The sequence below is a fragment of the Arabidopsis thaliana genome, chromosome 5 (assembly GCF_000001735.4).
Source record: "Arabidopsis thaliana chromosome 5, partial sequence".
NCBI lineage: Eukaryota > Viridiplantae > Streptophyta > Magnoliopsida > Brassicales > Brassicaceae > Arabidopsis > Arabidopsis thaliana.
This window is the reverse complement of record NC_003076.8, coordinates 16374627-16391071: the sequence shown is the minus strand read 5'-3', so window position 1 is coordinate 16391071 and position 16445 is coordinate 16374627. Positions and strand designations below refer to the sequence as shown.

General features: G+C 34.5%; 3 protein-coding genes and 1 long non-coding RNA gene across 6 annotated transcripts; 1 reads left to right on the top strand and 3 right to left on the bottom strand.

Annotated features, from left to right (window-relative positions):
• Nucleotides 1–2230: 2230 nt before the first annotated feature.
• Nucleotides 2231–2437, bottom strand: AT5G06085. The gene has a single exon (NR_142890.1). It is a non-coding gene; the product is annotated as an other RNA (long non-coding RNA).
• A 3210-nt stretch (nt 2438–5647) lies between these two features.
• CLC-A (chloride channel A) lies at nt 5648–9758 on the top strand. Of its 2 annotated transcripts, NM_123454.3 has the most exons (6): nt 5648–6251; nt 6942–7142; nt 7235–7412; nt 7511–8043; nt 8118–9249; nt 9323–9756. In NM_123454.3, exons 1-6 carry the CDS (start codon nt 6073–6075, stop codon nt 9425–9427), a joined length of 2328 nt encoding a protein of 775 aa, NP_198905.1. In that variant the 5' UTR covers nt 5648–6072; the 3' UTR covers nt 9428–9756. The 2 variants fall into 2 exon arrangements, with proteins under 2 accessions (NP_198905.1, NP_001031990.1); NM_001036913.2 differs by lacking the exon at nt 5648–6251 and having other exon boundaries at nt 6568–7142; nt 9323–9758.
• On the bottom strand, nt 9720–12179 carry AT5G40880 (WD-40 repeat family protein / zfwd3 protein (ZFWD3)). 2 transcript variants are annotated; one of them, NM_001344365.1, is made up of 5 exons: nt 12056–12177; nt 10842–11505; nt 10634–10735; nt 10372–10524; nt 9737–10280 (listed from the first exon to the last, which is right to left on the bottom strand). In NM_001344365.1, exons 2-5 carry the CDS (start codon nt 11502–11504, stop codon nt 9867–9869), a joined length of 1332 nt encoding a protein of 443 aa, NP_001330275.1. In that variant the 5' UTR covers nt 11505; nt 12056–12177; the 3' UTR covers nt 9737–9866. The 2 variants fall into 2 exon arrangements, with proteins under 2 accessions (NP_198904.1, NP_001330275.1); NM_123453.3 differs by having other exon boundaries at nt 9720–10280; nt 10842–12179.
• A 240-nt stretch (nt 12180–12419) lies between these two features.
• UK/UPRT1 (uridine kinase/uracil phosphoribosyltransferase 1) lies at nt 12420–16273 on the bottom strand. Its single transcript, NM_123452.5, has 14 exons — nt 15856–16273; nt 15507–15598; nt 15343–15412; nt 15114–15232; nt 14867–14963; nt 14594–14673; nt 14087–14281; nt 13919–14002; nt 13774–13834; nt 13571–13631; nt 13326–13419; nt 13156–13228; nt 12974–13056; nt 12420–12843 (listed from the first exon to the last, which is right to left on the bottom strand). Exons 1-14 carry the CDS (start codon nt 16049–16051, stop codon nt 12688–12690), a joined length of 1461 nt encoding a protein of 486 aa, NP_198903.1. The 5' UTR covers nt 16052–16273; the 3' UTR covers nt 12420–12687.
• Nucleotides 16274–16445: the final 172 nt, after the last annotated feature.

The window sequence follows — 16445 nt, the reverse complement described above, 5'->3', positions numbered from 1 at the left end:
ATATGATTCAAAATCATTATGATTATATATATTCATATTAAACTGGTTAGTTTAGCCTTCACTATTGAAGGAAAAACAAAAAGAATATAATGGCCACAGAGATACGGTCACTGTATATTAAATATTTATTTACCAATCAGGCCGACAAGAGTAACGTAAGTACAGTAATCTAAATTACATCTTGTAATATATAAAAGAGAAAGTAAATTATTGCAATCCATAAATAGCCAATAAGGGAAACAAAACCAATCATTTGTCCTTAAACCGGAATATTTTAACCGGTGATGATGTCTCAGTAGCCAATGATTTGATTAGTGAATATTGTTGGTTTACTAGATAAGCAAATGTAAAAGAAGTTGATAAGATTTGACAAGTCAGACCCCAAAAGGGGATAACAATATATAATCTTGATTCTTGAACGTATTTATGTTTCTAGAAATATTGATGTTTGATGTTCGACCTTTTGTTTCTTTATAACCAACTTGAGTTTTGATATCTTAGACACTCACATCCATAGACGTTTGTTAATACCTATTAAAACATAAATTATCTCCTCTAAATTAATACTCCAAAAATACTCAACTTCCATCCCAAGGTGAGTATTTTTGGTGTTACAAATAATACTCCAAAATATCTTTAATTCTCTGTCATCATTGCATATATTAACTAGAAATATTGATGTTTGAAATATTAACTAGAAATATTGATGTCATTTCAAAAAGGTAAATCAGCTGATTAGTACTATAAATTTAGTTCTTTATATTTCCAATATTCTTTAAAATGACCATATATATGTGGAATGATTATTTGAAAAATGATAATTAGGTGGCAAAATCACGAATAAGTAGAGTATATGATACATATCACATATGTTTTAAACAAATTATGTAACATTTGTGTATGTTTTTTTTATAAAAAATGCATGCTATTTTACATGTTATCATATTTTTACAAATAAACCTCCAGCATTTGGTTATTTAATTACAAAAGACTTTTTCTTATGTTATATTCTAATTGATTGTATATATTTATAATACTGTCACCGCCATTAATATTTAAACACACGATTATCGTGTATGATTAATTAATTAATAATAGTAGTAGTATTAAAATTGAACATTCGAAAAGAAATATTGGGTATGATCCGAAGACTAAAAAAACGGTCACTCTCTTGAAGATTCTGATAAACTAAAACTACCTAATCCTTAAATAAATTTTTCTTGTCTAATGTTTTTCTAATTCACTTAATTTTTGAAAAATATTATTAATTTGTTTATAATCTTTTGGTCACTATCATCTCATCCCCAAAGTCGAGGAATTACATAACAAACATATCAAGAGTGTACGTATCTGGTCGGCCATAGGCGGTGAGTCGACGCCGTGTTCAACATTACCATCTTTTTTGTTGAAGTTTTTGTTTCTTTTTTCCAAAATTAAAATAATATTTTCGCCAATAACTTTGCCTAACTTCATACTCAAAGCAAATATGCAAATCTCGATATCCGCATTATTAAATTTCATCATGAAAAGACTGAAGATTTGTTAATTGTTCATAAATCAAATATTTTTTTCTTCATAAATCTAATATAAGTGTTGAAAACTCATGAATCTGGTAAGTTGTTACGCTTTCTCTCATTGATTAACTTATAAAAAGATTATCACGTAAACTAAATTATCCAACCTAAAGCAATATCGATTTTAGCTTAACATTAAAACCCAAAAAAAAACAATATATATTTTTTAAATCCTGAACCCTATATAAAAACATAATGGACTATAGTTTTTGAACCAAAAACTTGTAATAAACAGATGCATGCATATTGGTTAAGATTGGCGGATTATATTGCTCCAATTATAACACATGATAATGTTTTTGTTTTATGTATTATATATCACGAATGGATGCATCTCTTAATTGCCGTTAACACGAAAGATACTCTTCCGAAAGCTTTGACCATGTTCCCATTTAGCTACATTATAAACAAAATGTTATCTCCAACAATCTTTACATAAAAAGAAATTGTTGGTCCGAACAATTTTACAAACAAGAAAACCAAATATTTTGTTTATAACTTTTTTTTTTTTGTTAAAGGGCCTATTTTGTTTATAATTTGTATATAACTTCTGTTTTCTTATCATATCATATTAACATATTAACATATAACTTCTGTTTGTACTTATAATTGTGTCTATTTTTCGGTCAGTAATTTTTTCTTTCATCATCTCAAATTCTCAATCATGAGGGAAAGAAACCAAAAAATAAATAAAAAGCGAAAAACAAAAGTCACATGAACCATGACGAGATACGTAGCTCATTCATGAAACCAGCCAGTTGGATTTAGATCTAATCACAAGATCGTCGTCAAATAGGGACTCTACATATGGATCACATGGTTTCGCATATGCCAAGTGTAGCTTCTTCTCTACTGGCCCCATTTCTGACCAAAATTTATGTACAACACATTATTCGGTTGGTTGGATTATTTATTATAATTATTTGGTAACCAAGAATTTTCTAAATAATTTCTTTATACGTACCATGGATCATAACAAGTTAACTACTCCATCTATTTCCTAAAGATTTTTTTTTCTTGTTCCACAAAAATTAATGTTTTTATCAATGTTATTATTACTTTCATCTGTAACCAATAAAGAAAAAAGAGAAGTAGAATTAATATTACTAAACTAACAAAAATAAAAATAAAAATAAAAATATTTTTTCTAAATTTGTGTGAAAAAATCCAAAACATAATTTCTTAGAAACATATATAGAGTAGTTTTCTCTCTGCTATACCAATATTTGATAATGCGAATATCTAAAATTTTAATTCTCATTTTATGGATGAATAGAAGTTTAAATTACCAACACCTAATAGTTTACTTGATAGACTAGTCGTTTTTTGTAGAGTATATATCTCCTTTCTTTTTGTTGGGATGTATATTATTTGATATTTTATACCAAATATTATAACATGATCAATTTATGAGAGTATTATAATTCTTCGTAAACATTTTTGTGTTCTTACTTTCATCAATTTATTACTGTATGACAAAATTCAGCACAACTAGGTTTTAACCCGCGGTTTACAGCGGGCAATCGGTTTATTTGGTTTTTATACTAAATATTCGAATAAATTTGATATTCTAAACTTATAAATATAATTTTTTAGTGATTAGTAAGAATCGTAATATATGATTTGAATATTATTTTTGTTGAACGGTTTTGATTGAATCGGATCATATAAAGTTTAGGAGATTGTTAAGACAAAATTACCCTTAATAATTTTGAATAGCATAAAACAAAATCCAAAATTGAAATCAAAATTGATGTCAAATTAGACAAAATTTCAATTTGTACTTCCTTTTTAATAATAAAGGGATTCTCAGTTGAACAAAACCATGCTCCCAGACCCCATAGCAATCTTGCAATTCTAGGATTTTAGTCCCACACTATCCATAGTACCCGAACTAGCTAGGTAACAATATAATGTGTTTGTCATTGTAATTAAACAAATGGTACAACTCATTAAAATAGATTTCCTGCATTAAAAACAAAATTTATATAAATAAAAAGAAGTAAAGGTTATTTATGTACTAGTTATCAACTTTTGAATCCTAACAAATAGAGCAAATTTCGAATAACTACTGTGACGGGAAACATAGCTAACCACCAGTAAAAATTTGCTCGAAGTTCATTTAGATTTGATTAATCGCTTATGTACAATCACCTCAGACGCTCAATACCTTAGAGCTAATAGCATTTTCTTAGAGTATTTATTTCATATCTTCTTTTTGGGTTGTATAATTTCTATGGTTTTGCCACTCATACTTTTGAATATTTATATATTTTTTTTCATAATAATTTCTCATATTTAGTTATGGGATACTTCAGTCTCATCCATTTCATATTGATTTACAACTTATAAGTATATATATAACTAAATTATACTTATTCAACAACAAAGTAGACTAAGTAGTACACAAAACATCGTATAATGTTAAAGATTAATTATATCTACGTTTATGTGGTCAAATATATTTCTCCAATTGGACGTTTCTAGGGTCCGGAATATATAAATCACGTGTTTGGAGAATAAATGATTAGAGATAAATACTCGTACAAGAGAAAATTTAAAAAGGGCTGTTCGATGACCTCAAGGGTCGGAATTCTTTTGATCGTTGGATCTTGGAATTATCGAACGAATGTGTAAGATTACACATGTTCATACTTATTGGTTACAAAGGTTTTTGCTGATCTGTCAGACCTAGTGGCTGAGTTGTCATTTGACACAAGTCACCAATTTAACAGAAGAGAGATATAGTCACTTGGCCAGTACGCAACCAAATGGGCAAATGGCTGATCAATGAAGAATCAAGAATGAATTATATGAATTAGAAGAAAAATAATTACAAAATCTTATTTAAATGTTGATATTTGATTTCTTCTTTCCATATTTTTAAAAGTTAAGTAAAAAGTTTGAATCGATATTTATATGAAAACGGATGAAATGATATATGAAAAAAGTACATGGGAGAATAAAAAAGATAGAAGCTACTTATTCAGGTAATGTGTGATGTATAATGAAAAATGAAGGAATTAAAAAGAAGATTATTATTGTGATCTACCATGTGTACACAAGCAACCGAAACAAATTTTGTTTATGTCCCCTAGTGCAAATTGTAGAGTATTCTATGAGTAATGTTTTTTATGGACAATGTTTGAATATCATTAGTTTTATACATGAAAACAGAAAAGATTTGTCAATGCCTTAGAGATCCACATGCAACCGTCTTTGTCGATCCAAAACGGAAAAGTATGGAGAGCGTTGGTCTGTGCAAGAAATTCATGAAAATATTTAAAATGTCTATTTTAAAATAATTATGTATTTGATAAATTAATAAATAACTAATTGTGATATTAATAGTTGTTAGGGACTATTACTTAGAGAAATTTGGGATATGGAGTAGTATTTTTGGACTTCCACATATGCATTTTTGACAGTACTTTTCAAGAAACCCTATTATGAAACCAAATTATACAAGTTGCACTATGCGCCCAAAGATTTTGGAACTATCGACGTAAAACATTTTATGTCTGCCACAAAAATTCTTAAAAGTTACCTTAATGTTTATGTAAATCATTTTTCTTTCCCTCTTCAACTTTACGTCAAAATCACATATTGATTTGTAATGAAAGAAATAAAAAAATTGAGTACAAATTAATAGCTAGATAATAGTCGATTTCTACACACACAAAAAGGGTTATATCCTTAGTGGATAAGAATTATTTCAATATAAAAAAATTCGTCGTTGTTCAACTACGTCAAAATCACAAACTAATTTCAAATTTATTTTGGGTATTAATATACATGAAAAACGAGTAAAACAAAAGTATGTATATAGCTAAAGACAAAGTAGATTTGTACACACAACAAAATGGACTAAAAATATTGATAAGAATAAATAAACTAATATAGGGTTTGTATACAGAATTATAACTTTCTTCCTTCTAACTTCAAAACCAACAATGGATTTCAAAACTATATACTGTATTCACTATTCAGATTGAAACATAGCTAGAGAATAGTAGATGCCTACACAAACACACATATCATGCCTTCATTTTAGGTTTTTTTTTTTTTTTTTTGATGACAACCTTTATTTTAGGTTATATTATTTAAGTAGGCAATATAATATAGACCAATGATTGTCTTATCTTTAGTGAGAATAGCATATGGTACCCATCCACCCACTGTGACTCCTCCTCACAACAAATAACATTTAAATTAAATGTTATGTTTGTATCACCATACATATAATGGTGTATATTGATGCATGCATGTATCATATGTAGAGAGAGATCTATAAAGCTTCATAAAAGTGTTTCTCTAGAAAAAACGACAAAATTCGCAGAGAAAATCCAAACCAAAAGTAGTTTTGTAACAGAGAGATAGATAGAAAGCTCTTGAAGATCTAACCAAAATCTACTTTTGTTCTTCTTCTTCTTCTTTTCATAAATTTTCGGAGTGGTCCTATTTATTGTTTCTTGGATCATTAGAGAGACAGCTATCGATGGATGAAGATGGAAACTTGCAGATTAGTAATAGTAATTACAATGGAGAAGAAGAAGGAGAAGATCCAGAGAACAACACTTTGAATCAACCACTGCTTAAGAGACATAGAACTCTTTCTTCAACTCCTCTTGCTTTGGTCGGTGCCAAGGTTTCACACATCGAGAGTTTAGATTATGAGTATGTCTTCTTTATCTTCTAGATCTTGATTATTTGATTCTTATTCTGTTTTCATATCGAATTTTACTTTTCTTGAATTGTTTTTTGGATGAGTCTTAATCTTGTTCTATAAAGAGTGACAAAAAAAAAACCTTATTCTATAAAGTTTTGAGCTTTACTCTGTTTCCAGATAAATCTTCACTTTCTGATGGTTTATTGAGTTTGTCATTATCTTTTTTTTTTGTAAAGTTTCAATCTTACTATTTTTTCAGCTAATTTTCATTTTAGAAAGAAATAAAATTGAATGGATTATTTGTCTCAATCTCTTTCTATAAATTTTTAAATCTTTATCCTGATTTTCAGAACATAAATTATGAAAATATTAGAGATAATTTTGACAAGAAGAATGAAAATATTAGTGATGGAGACATATGACCTGTTGTGATACTTCAATTATTTCTCACATTTTCAATTTGCCGCAAGCAATCATAAACCAAATCTTGTACAAGATCCAGATAATTAGGTTACCTTTTGTTTATTAGTTGTATGATAAGTCTTGGTCTCAAATCTCTTTCTATAACGTTTATTTATCTTTACTCTGTTTTCAGACAATCTTCATATATTTTTTTTTCTTAAACTTGGTGGAAAATAATCAGTGATGGAGACATATACTTGTATAGATTTTTGATTTGAGATTTTGGATTTCTGCAGAATAAACGAGAATGATCTGTTCAAGCATGACTGGAGAAGCAGATCAAAAGCACAAGTGTTTCAATACATATTCTTAAAATGGACATTAGCTTGTCTTGTTGGTCTCTTCACTGGTCTTATCGCTACTCTCATCAACCTTGCTGTCGAAAACATCGCCGGTTACAAACTTCTCGCCGTCGGCTACTACATTGCTCAAGATAGGTATTGACTCATCAGCCAAATCTTGAAAAACAAAACAGTCAAGATCAAGAAATTGAGATACCTTGTATGACAAGTTTATGTTTTTGAAATAGGTTTTGGACAGGTCTGATGGTCTTTACGGGGGCGAATTTGGGTCTGACTTTGGTGGCGACAGTACTTGTTGTTTACTTTGCTCCTACGGCGGCTGGTCCGGGGATCCCTGAGATTAAAGCTTACCTTAATGGCATTGACACTCCCAATATGTTTGGTTTTACCACCATGATGGTTAAGGTTTGTTTCTTAAACCTTCACAAAGTTTGAAGCTTCCCACAAAGTTAGTGTGAGATCTTTTGTTTTACTGATGGATTTTGCGGTTTTTTTCCGATTAGATTGTTGGAAGTATTGGAGCGGTTGCAGCTGGACTTGATCTTGGTAAAGAAGGGCCATTGGTTCATATTGGAAGTTGCATAGCTTCTTTGCTTGGTCAAGGTGGTCCAGATAATCACAGAATCAAATGGAGATGGCTTCGTTACTTCAACAACGATAGAGATCGAAGAGATCTTATTACATGTGGATCTGCCTCTGGAGTATGTGCTGCTTTCAGGTCACCAGTAGGAGGAGTACTTTTCGCTCTTGAGGAAGTCGCTACGTGGTGGAGAAGCGCTCTCTTGTGGAGAACATTCTTCAGTACAGCCGTTGTGGTGGTTGTATTAAGAGCGTTCATTGAGATTTGTAACTCCGGGAAATGCGGACTTTTCGGCTCAGGAGGACTCATTATGTTCGATGTGAGTCATGTAGAGGTTAGGTACCACGCAGCAGATATAATCCCAGTCACATTGATTGGAGTCTTTGGTGGCATTCTTGGAAGCTTGTACAATCATCTTCTGCATAAAGTTCTCCGGCTTTACAATCTCATCAACCAGTAAGTGTTTATGAACGTTCAAGAGTCTTAAAGATTTCTTTTTACTTAACATTGTTTGGTAAATTTTGGTGTAGGAAGGGAAAGATTCATAAGGTGCTTCTAAGTCTTGGGGTATCTCTATTCACATCAGTTTGCTTGTTCGGTCTTCCTTTCTTAGCGGAATGCAAGCCTTGTGATCCTTCTATAGACGAGATATGTCCAACAAACGGAAGATCAGGAAATTTCAAGCAATTCAACTGTCCAAATGGTTATTACAACGATCTATCCACTCTGCTTCTCACAACCAATGATGATGCAGTCAGAAACATTTTCTCTTCAAACACTCCTAATGAGTTTGGCATGGTTTCTCTCTGGATATTCTTTGGCCTCTACTGCATTTTGGGTCTTATAACATTCGGTATAGCGACACCGTCGGGTCTCTTCCTACCGATTATCCTCATGGGTTCTGCATACGGTAGGATGCTAGGCACAGCAATGGGGTCTTACACAAACATAGATCAAGGGCTTTACGCGGTTCTTGGTGCAGCTTCACTCATGGCTGGTTCAATGAGAATGACTGTTTCACTCTGTGTTATATTTCTGGAACTCACCAACAACCTTCTTTTGTTGCCCATTACAATGTTTGTGCTTCTGATAGCTAAAACAGTAGGTGACAGCTTCAATCTAAGTATCTACGAGATCATTCTCCATCTTAAGGGCTTACCTTTCTTGGAAGCAAATCCAGAGCCGTGGATGAGGAATCTCACTGTAGGTGAGCTTAACGACGCTAAGCCTCCGGTTGTAACACTTAACGGAGTAGAAAAAGTGGCAAATATAGTCGATGTACTAAGGAACACAACGCATAACGCATTCCCAGTCTTGGATGGAGCAGATCAAAACACTGGCACAGAGCTCCATGGTCTGATCCTAAGAGCTCACCTTGTGAAAGTTCTGAAAAAGAGATGGTTCTTGAATGAGAAAAGGAGAACAGAAGAGTGGGAAGTTAGGGAAAAGTTCACACCGGTTGAATTAGCTGAGAGAGAAGATAACTTCGATGATGTTGCAATCACAAGCTCAGAGATGCAATTGTATGTTGATCTTCATCCTTTGACCAACACTACACCTTACACAGTGGTGCAAAGTATGTCAGTGGCTAAAGCTTTGGTTCTGTTCCGGTCAGTGGGTCTCAGACATTTACTGGTGGTTCCCAAGATTCAAGCTTCAGGGGTAAGTTTGCTTTTTTACTCTCTTGATTCAAGATTCAAGAACACTACTAAACGTGTGTCTTGTGTTGTTGCAGATGTCACCTGTGATAGGGATCTTAACAAGGCAAGATCTCAGGGCTTATAACATTCTACAAGCATTTCCTCACTTGGATAAACACAAAAGTGGAAAAGCTAGATGAATAAGCCAAAATGCAAAGAGCGTTCACTATTATTTGGTTTGTGTGATTCGTGTGTCTTTCCACATTCTTAGTTGATATATATTCTGTCCAGTTTTGCTTGCATTCTTCCTTCAAGACCAAAAACAAATTATACCATTTGGTAGATTTGTGTTTTCTACTTGTAAATCTCCTTTTTTTTCCCCACGTTTTCAGTTTCAAAAGAAGAAGAATAAGAAATTTGAATACAGAACAAAACTTTGAAGCTTCCATGGAGTTCACAAATCTTTTAAGGAATTGTGTTAAATAAACATCTTTCTATGAGAGAACGGATATGAAAATATTACTTTCTTTTATCTTGGCAACATTAAAAGTTATTACATTAATGCAAGGATTTAGAATCAACCACCAATGTATATGTACAAATTAAATGAAAATCAATAGTCGAAAATTGTTAAAACGACTAAACTTTGGTGCCAGAAGCTAAGCTCCATACACGCAAGTTCCCACTCTTGTCTCCACTGAATAACAATCCTCCAGGACCAATTGTAAGTGTGCAGATCGTCTGCGTAGAGAACATCTTTCCTCTTTCTTCAAAAGATGGTAGGTCGAAAATGCCAACTGCTCCATTTTGGTAAGAGCAAAACATGATCGGTTTGGCCTCTGCATCGTGCATTCCACAGAGAGTATGAACACTCAGTTCTTGTTTGCGAGTTTGAACAACTTTCAAACTTTCATTTTCAGAACAAGCCCAAAGTTTTATGGTCCCATCCAAGGAAGACGATATCAGACACTTGTCCCAACATAAGAGTGAAGTGACAGTGCCGATATGTTGCTTCAGGGTCATTCTACATTGCAAGGTGTTGAGATCCCACACCTAGAACCACAGCAAACAGAAGTTATTAGAATGCATTCAAAATAAGATTAAAGATGAAATCATTTTGTATTTAGTAGCAGCCATATCTTACCTTTATTGTTTTATCGACAGAACCAGAGTATAGCACTTCACCTCCAACAACAAAACAAGTGACTTCACCACTATGATGTCCCTCGAGAGATGTCAAGTATTTGAATGGATCAGACTCCGAGTCTGTAGCTTTCCAGACTAATATACTACCAGACTGCAATTCCAAAAAAGACAAAAGAAACTTATTAGTATAGATCCAACAAAGAAGCAGAGAACCTAACACATGTATAGAGAAGATAGAGAGTTAAGTTAAAAATGCTTACACTTGTTCCAGCAAAAAGCATTCCGTTTGCAGCAGTCATTGCATGCACCTGACCAACCACCCCTTCAAGATGCACATCTTTACTGTTTTGAACGTTAAAAGCCTGCAAAATTGATAAACAAAAACTTTAACACCAGAATCAACTGAGTTTAACGAACAGAATTTAGATAACAGAAGAATATTTGTGTTAAGAGACGCCTTAAACTAACCTTTACAGCGTTTGGCAAGCCAAGGAAAACCCATGGTCCTTCACTAATTAGAGACCCTGCTTCTGCCTGGAGGTTGATGGATCGAACACACTGACCAGAATTGCAGTCCCAAATTAGCAATGTACCATCACCACTGACTGAAAAGAGTTTATCTGAACCCTGAGGAAGGGCGATTCCCTTAATATCATTCTTGTGTCCTTCAAGAGCAGCTACCATGGCCAGTCCAGGAAAACAAGACCAAGAGTGTAAGAACTGGCATTTCTCGCCCTTTTTGCAGTTTCCATCTTTCCAAAAATTACACACACTCTTTTTGGGACTGCCATTGAGTCTCGGCCCACAACCTCTGGTGTCTGAAAGAGAAGAGCTCCTTGGCCCATACACAGCATTCTTCCTCGGCTGGTTTGATACACGATGTCCTGTGCCTATAACTTGTGGTTTCGCTGACCCATTGGCTGCATTCTGCCTTGGCCTGTTTCCCTCTGGTGATTTGTACTCTTTTGACGTCCAAACCAGATTCCTTGACAACTTATTAGGACCTTTCTTCATACCATTGTCATACGGGGCATAAGGTCTTCTCGTAACTATATCTGCTGCAAAATCTTGCTGTCTCGCAACTCCAAAATTCCTTCCGTGTGAGTATTTCCTTGGCGCCTTGTAATCCATACTAAACATTGAGAAAACACCAACTTTAGAAGACTGAACCACAGAGTCGATAACTGTTTGCTTCATCCATGATGACTGATGACCCATACATAAATTTTCACAAGGGTAACAAGTCCAGAAGCAAGGAGTTTCTGAATTCCCCAATCGCTAGAGAATCAAAAGCAACACATTCTTCTGTCTGTAACCCCAAATTCAATCCAGGTATCATAGAGCACCACGTCCACAGAAAAAACCAAATAAATCTCTAATTCAGAACTCTAAACCTATAATTCATCACCTAAAACCTATTCAAAACCCTAACACTAACAACAAGAAGAGAAGATGTAGCTCCGACAATGTACATAGAAGAGAAACTCGAATCCATAATCCTTATCGGTGAAACCCTAAGATTTATCCATATCCATATCGGTGGAAACCCTAGATCTCTGGGTATCGATGCGAATAGGAGGATCGCGAATCGAGGAGATGAAGAAACGCAACCCAAAGTGAAAGCAGGAAGAAGAAGGCATCATCATAATCGCGGAGAAAACGTAGTCGAAGAAGAAGCAAACCTGAGAGATAAAACGTATGTTGAATCTAGATCTTCGATTAGGGAACGGTTTCGAACTCGATCGCAGAGAGAGCCAAAAGAAAAGGAAATTTAGAGACGGAGGAAATTGAAGGTCAAGAGTCGACTGAAATAAAACTATAGGTCTTGCATAGGAGTGGTGTATTTATAGATGAGCGTGTGGCGGTTACGCTACATTAATTTATAGTTGGGCTTAACTTAGGCCCATCATTCGTGGGTCCAACTAAGGTTAAATTCTATCATTAGGTTTAGGTCATAATCCCTAAACCCTAAGATCCTTAAGAAAAATGGTAAATATATATTAATCAACATGTAAATAAAGAAATTAAAATTAGAGAGAACTGGAATTTTCGTACGATTGTCAAAATCATGTATAAAAGGATTGGTTATGTCTTTTTCCACCGGTTTAGAAAACTAGCATTGTCCCGATCATTTTTTTAATGAGAAAATTAACGTAGTTTTTCAAAAATAATTCAAGTAAGCAAGAGGAGCTTCATAAACAATAAGATAAAGATTCTTTAGCACAAACTACAAAGACATGCAAGTGCCTCTACTGTCGCTCTAGTCATAAATTTAGGCTTTTCCTTTGAAACCAGTCACAGTGTTGAGTGGTGGCTACTGGTCTTCCTCGTCGGTGCCGAAGTAACGATCGCCAAACTCGCCTAAGCCCGGTATAACTCTGAATTCTTGGTTCAGACATTGGTCTATTTCAGACGTCACAATTTTCAATGCTGGAAAACGTTTGCAGACACAGTGGATTCCCTCCGGCGCCTGTCAGAAAGCAAGGTCATGACGAGGGAAAGAGAGAAGCAAAGAGATAGAGAAGCAGATACATAATGAGATCTTTAGCTTCTACATTCACAAAAGAGCGAAAGATCGATATATAGCTTTTTACACTCACCGATATAAGGTTGAGGAATATAATGTGAGCTTCAGGAACACCTTTCTGTATGAGTAGTTCAATGGCTTGATTAGCCGAGTTACCTTCAAGAAGAAGCAATATCACGAGATATGAATTTCGAGAACCAAAAATCCATCAAAAAGGACCAAAATCGAAATATACAGCGTAGAGAGACAGAGTACCTGTGGCTAAGACAGGATCTAGAAGCAGGACATGGCGTTCAGATATGTCGTGAGGAAGCTTCTCATAAATAAGCTGATTATCACGACAAGAGAAACTTCAAAATTCGTGTTTATAAAAAGAGATTATACTTGATACTTTTAAAAACAGAGCAAAATATTAATAGGAAGACCTGTTTTCCATTATCGCCATCACGGTGGATGAGAATCTTCCCTATTTTAATTCCTTTGCAGCAAGCGCGTAATGCATTTTCCATGCTTTCACCACTAGGAAAAACATACAAAACAGAAACCACGTAGGAGAGATAATTTAATCGCAAACAAGTAAATTTATGCCTTGCATGATGTAAAACAGTTGGAAGAATAAGCATCTTATCATATCAAACTTAACCAAATACAATACCTTTCAAAGGCTCACCTTCTAATAATTGAGACCCCACAAAGTTTCTTGCAGAAATCAACACCGGTATATACAGCTCCTGGTGTGGAAAAGATAAGTTTAAATGAGTTGAATAAGCTAACTCTAACTAGATTGACGTGAAGGAGACGGACATCTGATGACCAAGTTATATAAAAAAGTGTATACAGTATTGTTACAGCTCATGCATTCTCTTCTCATACCTGTTGGAGTAACTACTTGTTTCTCAGTGAATGGCAAATGACCAAGACCATGCTCCACGACCTGAAATTGAACTGATATTAGTTAAAATAAGAAAGCCTGAAAAGTGAGTGACGTTGAAAGAGAAGACATAAGGGAGAGATATACCAGACGAATGAGTCTATCTGAATAAAACACAAAGTCATGCTTTGATATGTCCTTTTCCCGAATAAGTGTATGCATGCCTCTTATCTGCAATCATGATCCTATAGTGAGACCATCGATAACACTTACCATCTAAATCAAGTATCAAAGAGAGCAAGAGTGAGAAAATACCTGAAATGTTGACTGGATAACATAAACATTTGGGTAGATTTTGCAGAGATCATGCTGCCCAAGTTTTGTGTGGATATGTTGCGTAATCAAATCGACTGCAACGTGATTATCACCTCCTCGAGGAATGATCACGTCAGCATATTTCTTTGAAGGGAGCACGAAGTCATCAAATGCCGGCTTCACAAACTTTGCATACTGTAAACGAACATAACATCCTCAGAAAACAAATTAGGCACATGGGAAGCTCAGAAGATAAAAGAGATGTTTTACAGAGGAGCATCTCAAAGGATGGAATAAGAACATATAGAGTTATCTAGTAAAAAAACAACAGTAGGAAGCAGAAAAGGAAGAAGAAACCAGAGAAGAGACACAATGAGATGTTCCCTAGAGCAGAATTTCCATGTATTTACTCATGTCTCATATACACACACAAAATAAAGCTACCTAACTAGGTTAGATGAACCTATGCTTACAAATCCTACAGCATAAATCGAAAAGAGGACTGACCTGTTCAAGCACAGAATTGACATCCCTACCCCTCTCAACTGTGTCACGCCTAATTCTGCGAGCAAGCCTTACATCAGCATCTGAAACCATTTAATAGCTTATGTTGAGGACTAGAGAGAAGTGAAAAAGATTCCAAGGAGATAGACAACTTTGATTACAAAATATCATTTCCAGGTATACAAAACTAATAAGGTTATCCAAAGAGTGAAAAAGGATGAGTAGCGCAAGACATATGCATGTTTTGGGGAAACAAAAAGGCATAGCGGTTGATACCTGTATCAACAAAGATCTTCATATTCATCAGATTCCGAACTCGTGAGTCATGGAAAACTAGAATCCCTTCCAATATTATTACATCAGAAGCATTGACCTGACAGAGGCTCCCAACAGATATTAAGTTTAAAGGGAATGAATATATGCTAATATGCCCATTAAGTTAAAATAGGAACACATAAATAAGAGATTCAAATCACATGAGCACAAGAACCACAATAATGGTCTTGGACATAAGAGTAAGCACCTGGCGGAAAGTATCAGATCTACGTTGATGAGTCTTAAAGTCATAGATTGGAACTTGATAGGGTTGCCCGCTCTTGAGAGTCTCAGCACAATGCAAAAGCTGCTCAGTGTCAAACGCATCTGCAAAAGAATACCAAATGCTGCTGTCAGCTGAACCGCAGTGTACTTAAAACCAAAATACAAGCAAGCAGTGAGAAGAAAATTCAAGAAAAACGATTAAGTTAGTTTACCAGGATGATCAAAGTTATACTCTTGCACACGCTGCAACTCCTCAGATGTCAAACCACGATAAAAGGAATCCTAATCAACAAAAGATATCAAACATTATAAGATGTGAATCTCATACAGAATAAAGTGGGACATTGAGAACAAGATTGAAGCAATAGAATCAAACCTGATTAACTAAAACGACACGATGGTCATGAAGTTGCTGGATTATCATGTCACAGACCGTGGTCTTACCAGAAGCCGTACCACCAGAAACCCCTGTCAAAAGGTCAAATCAAACAAAACGTCAAAAAAAAAAAAAAACGATACTTTAATACAATTGAAACCAAATTAGTTCTGTTAAATCTCAGGAGCACAAAAAATGCTACCATACTCAGAGGTTCTATCATCAAAACCCTAGATTCCAACGAAGTTAATGCAGAAGAAACTCTCGAAATCAAGAGAGACAGAACCCAATTTCCCAAATTTGATAAAACCTAAACAACGCTAGAGCGAAATGGGGTTTGAGAAATCACCGATAATGAAGGGCTGCTTAGGCGCTTCGGGATCGGAAGAAGACGGAGAAGAAGAAGAAACAGCTGATCGGAGTGAAGAGACGACGGAGGAATTGGGTGGAGAAGAAGAGAGAAGGCCGTCGAAGCGAAGACCGGAGAAGTGAGGCCCTGATGCCTTCTCCATCGCGTAGTCTAAAGAAGAAGAATCTTCCGGCATTGGATTGCGATAAAAAGGTGGTTGTAGATTTGGATTTTATGATTTTTCCGGCGAATCGAAAAAAAACAGCTCCGTAGTGAAGACTGAACAAGTGACAACGATTCTGTTCAACGCAAATATCAGACCTCTGTCTTGTTTATTATAAATAATGTGTTGTACTTACATTTAGGATTTGGGATAGGAACAAATCTTATTATATTAGATTTTATTTTAATATTTGGCTTATAAATTTATTTATTTTATGTTTTGATAATTTGATACTCTTTATTGCACCAAATTGTGGTGATGCTAATTAAATAAGAAACAAATAAAATAGATATACATTTTTTTTTTGGTGGATAAATAGATATACATTTCGTAGAAACTGTATTGGGCTTGTGAAAATAAAAGACAT

Coding starts and splice junctions, on each gene's coding strand:
- UK/UPRT1 (NM_123452.5), bottom strand. CDS start 16,051: ATGCCGGAAGATTCTTCTTCTTTAGACTACGCGATGGAGAAGGCATCA. Junction 15,233..15,342: donor GTATAACTTTGATCATCCTG/GTAAACTAACTT, acceptor ATTCTTTTGCAG/ATGCGTTTGACACTGAGCAG. Junction 13,229..13,325: donor ATGGCGATAATGGAAAACAG/GTCTTCCTATTA, acceptor CGTGATAATCAG/CTTATTTATGAGAAGCTTCC.
- AT5G40880 (NM_123453.3), bottom strand. CDS start 11,591: ATGGGTCATCAGTCATCATGGATGAAGCAAACAGTTATCGACTCTGTG. Junction 10,525..10,633: donor TGCTTTTTGCTGGAACAAGT/GTAAGCATTTTT, acceptor TTGGAATTGCAG/TCTGGTAGTATATTAGTCTG. Junction 10,281..10,371: donor CTGTCGATAAAACAATAAAG/GTAAGATATGGC, acceptor CTGTGGTTCTAG/GTGTGGGATCTCAACACCTT.
- CLC-A (NM_123454.3), top strand. CDS start 6,073: ATGGATGAAGATGGAAACTTGCAGATTAGTAATAGTAATTACAATGGA. Junction 6,252..6,941: donor ATCGAGAGTTTAGATTATGA/GTATGTCTTCTT, acceptor GGATTTCTGCAG/AATAAACGAGAATGATCTGT. Junction 7,143..7,234: donor TACTACATTGCTCAAGATAG/GTATTGACTCAT, acceptor TTTTTGAAATAG/GTTTTGGACAGGTCTGATGG.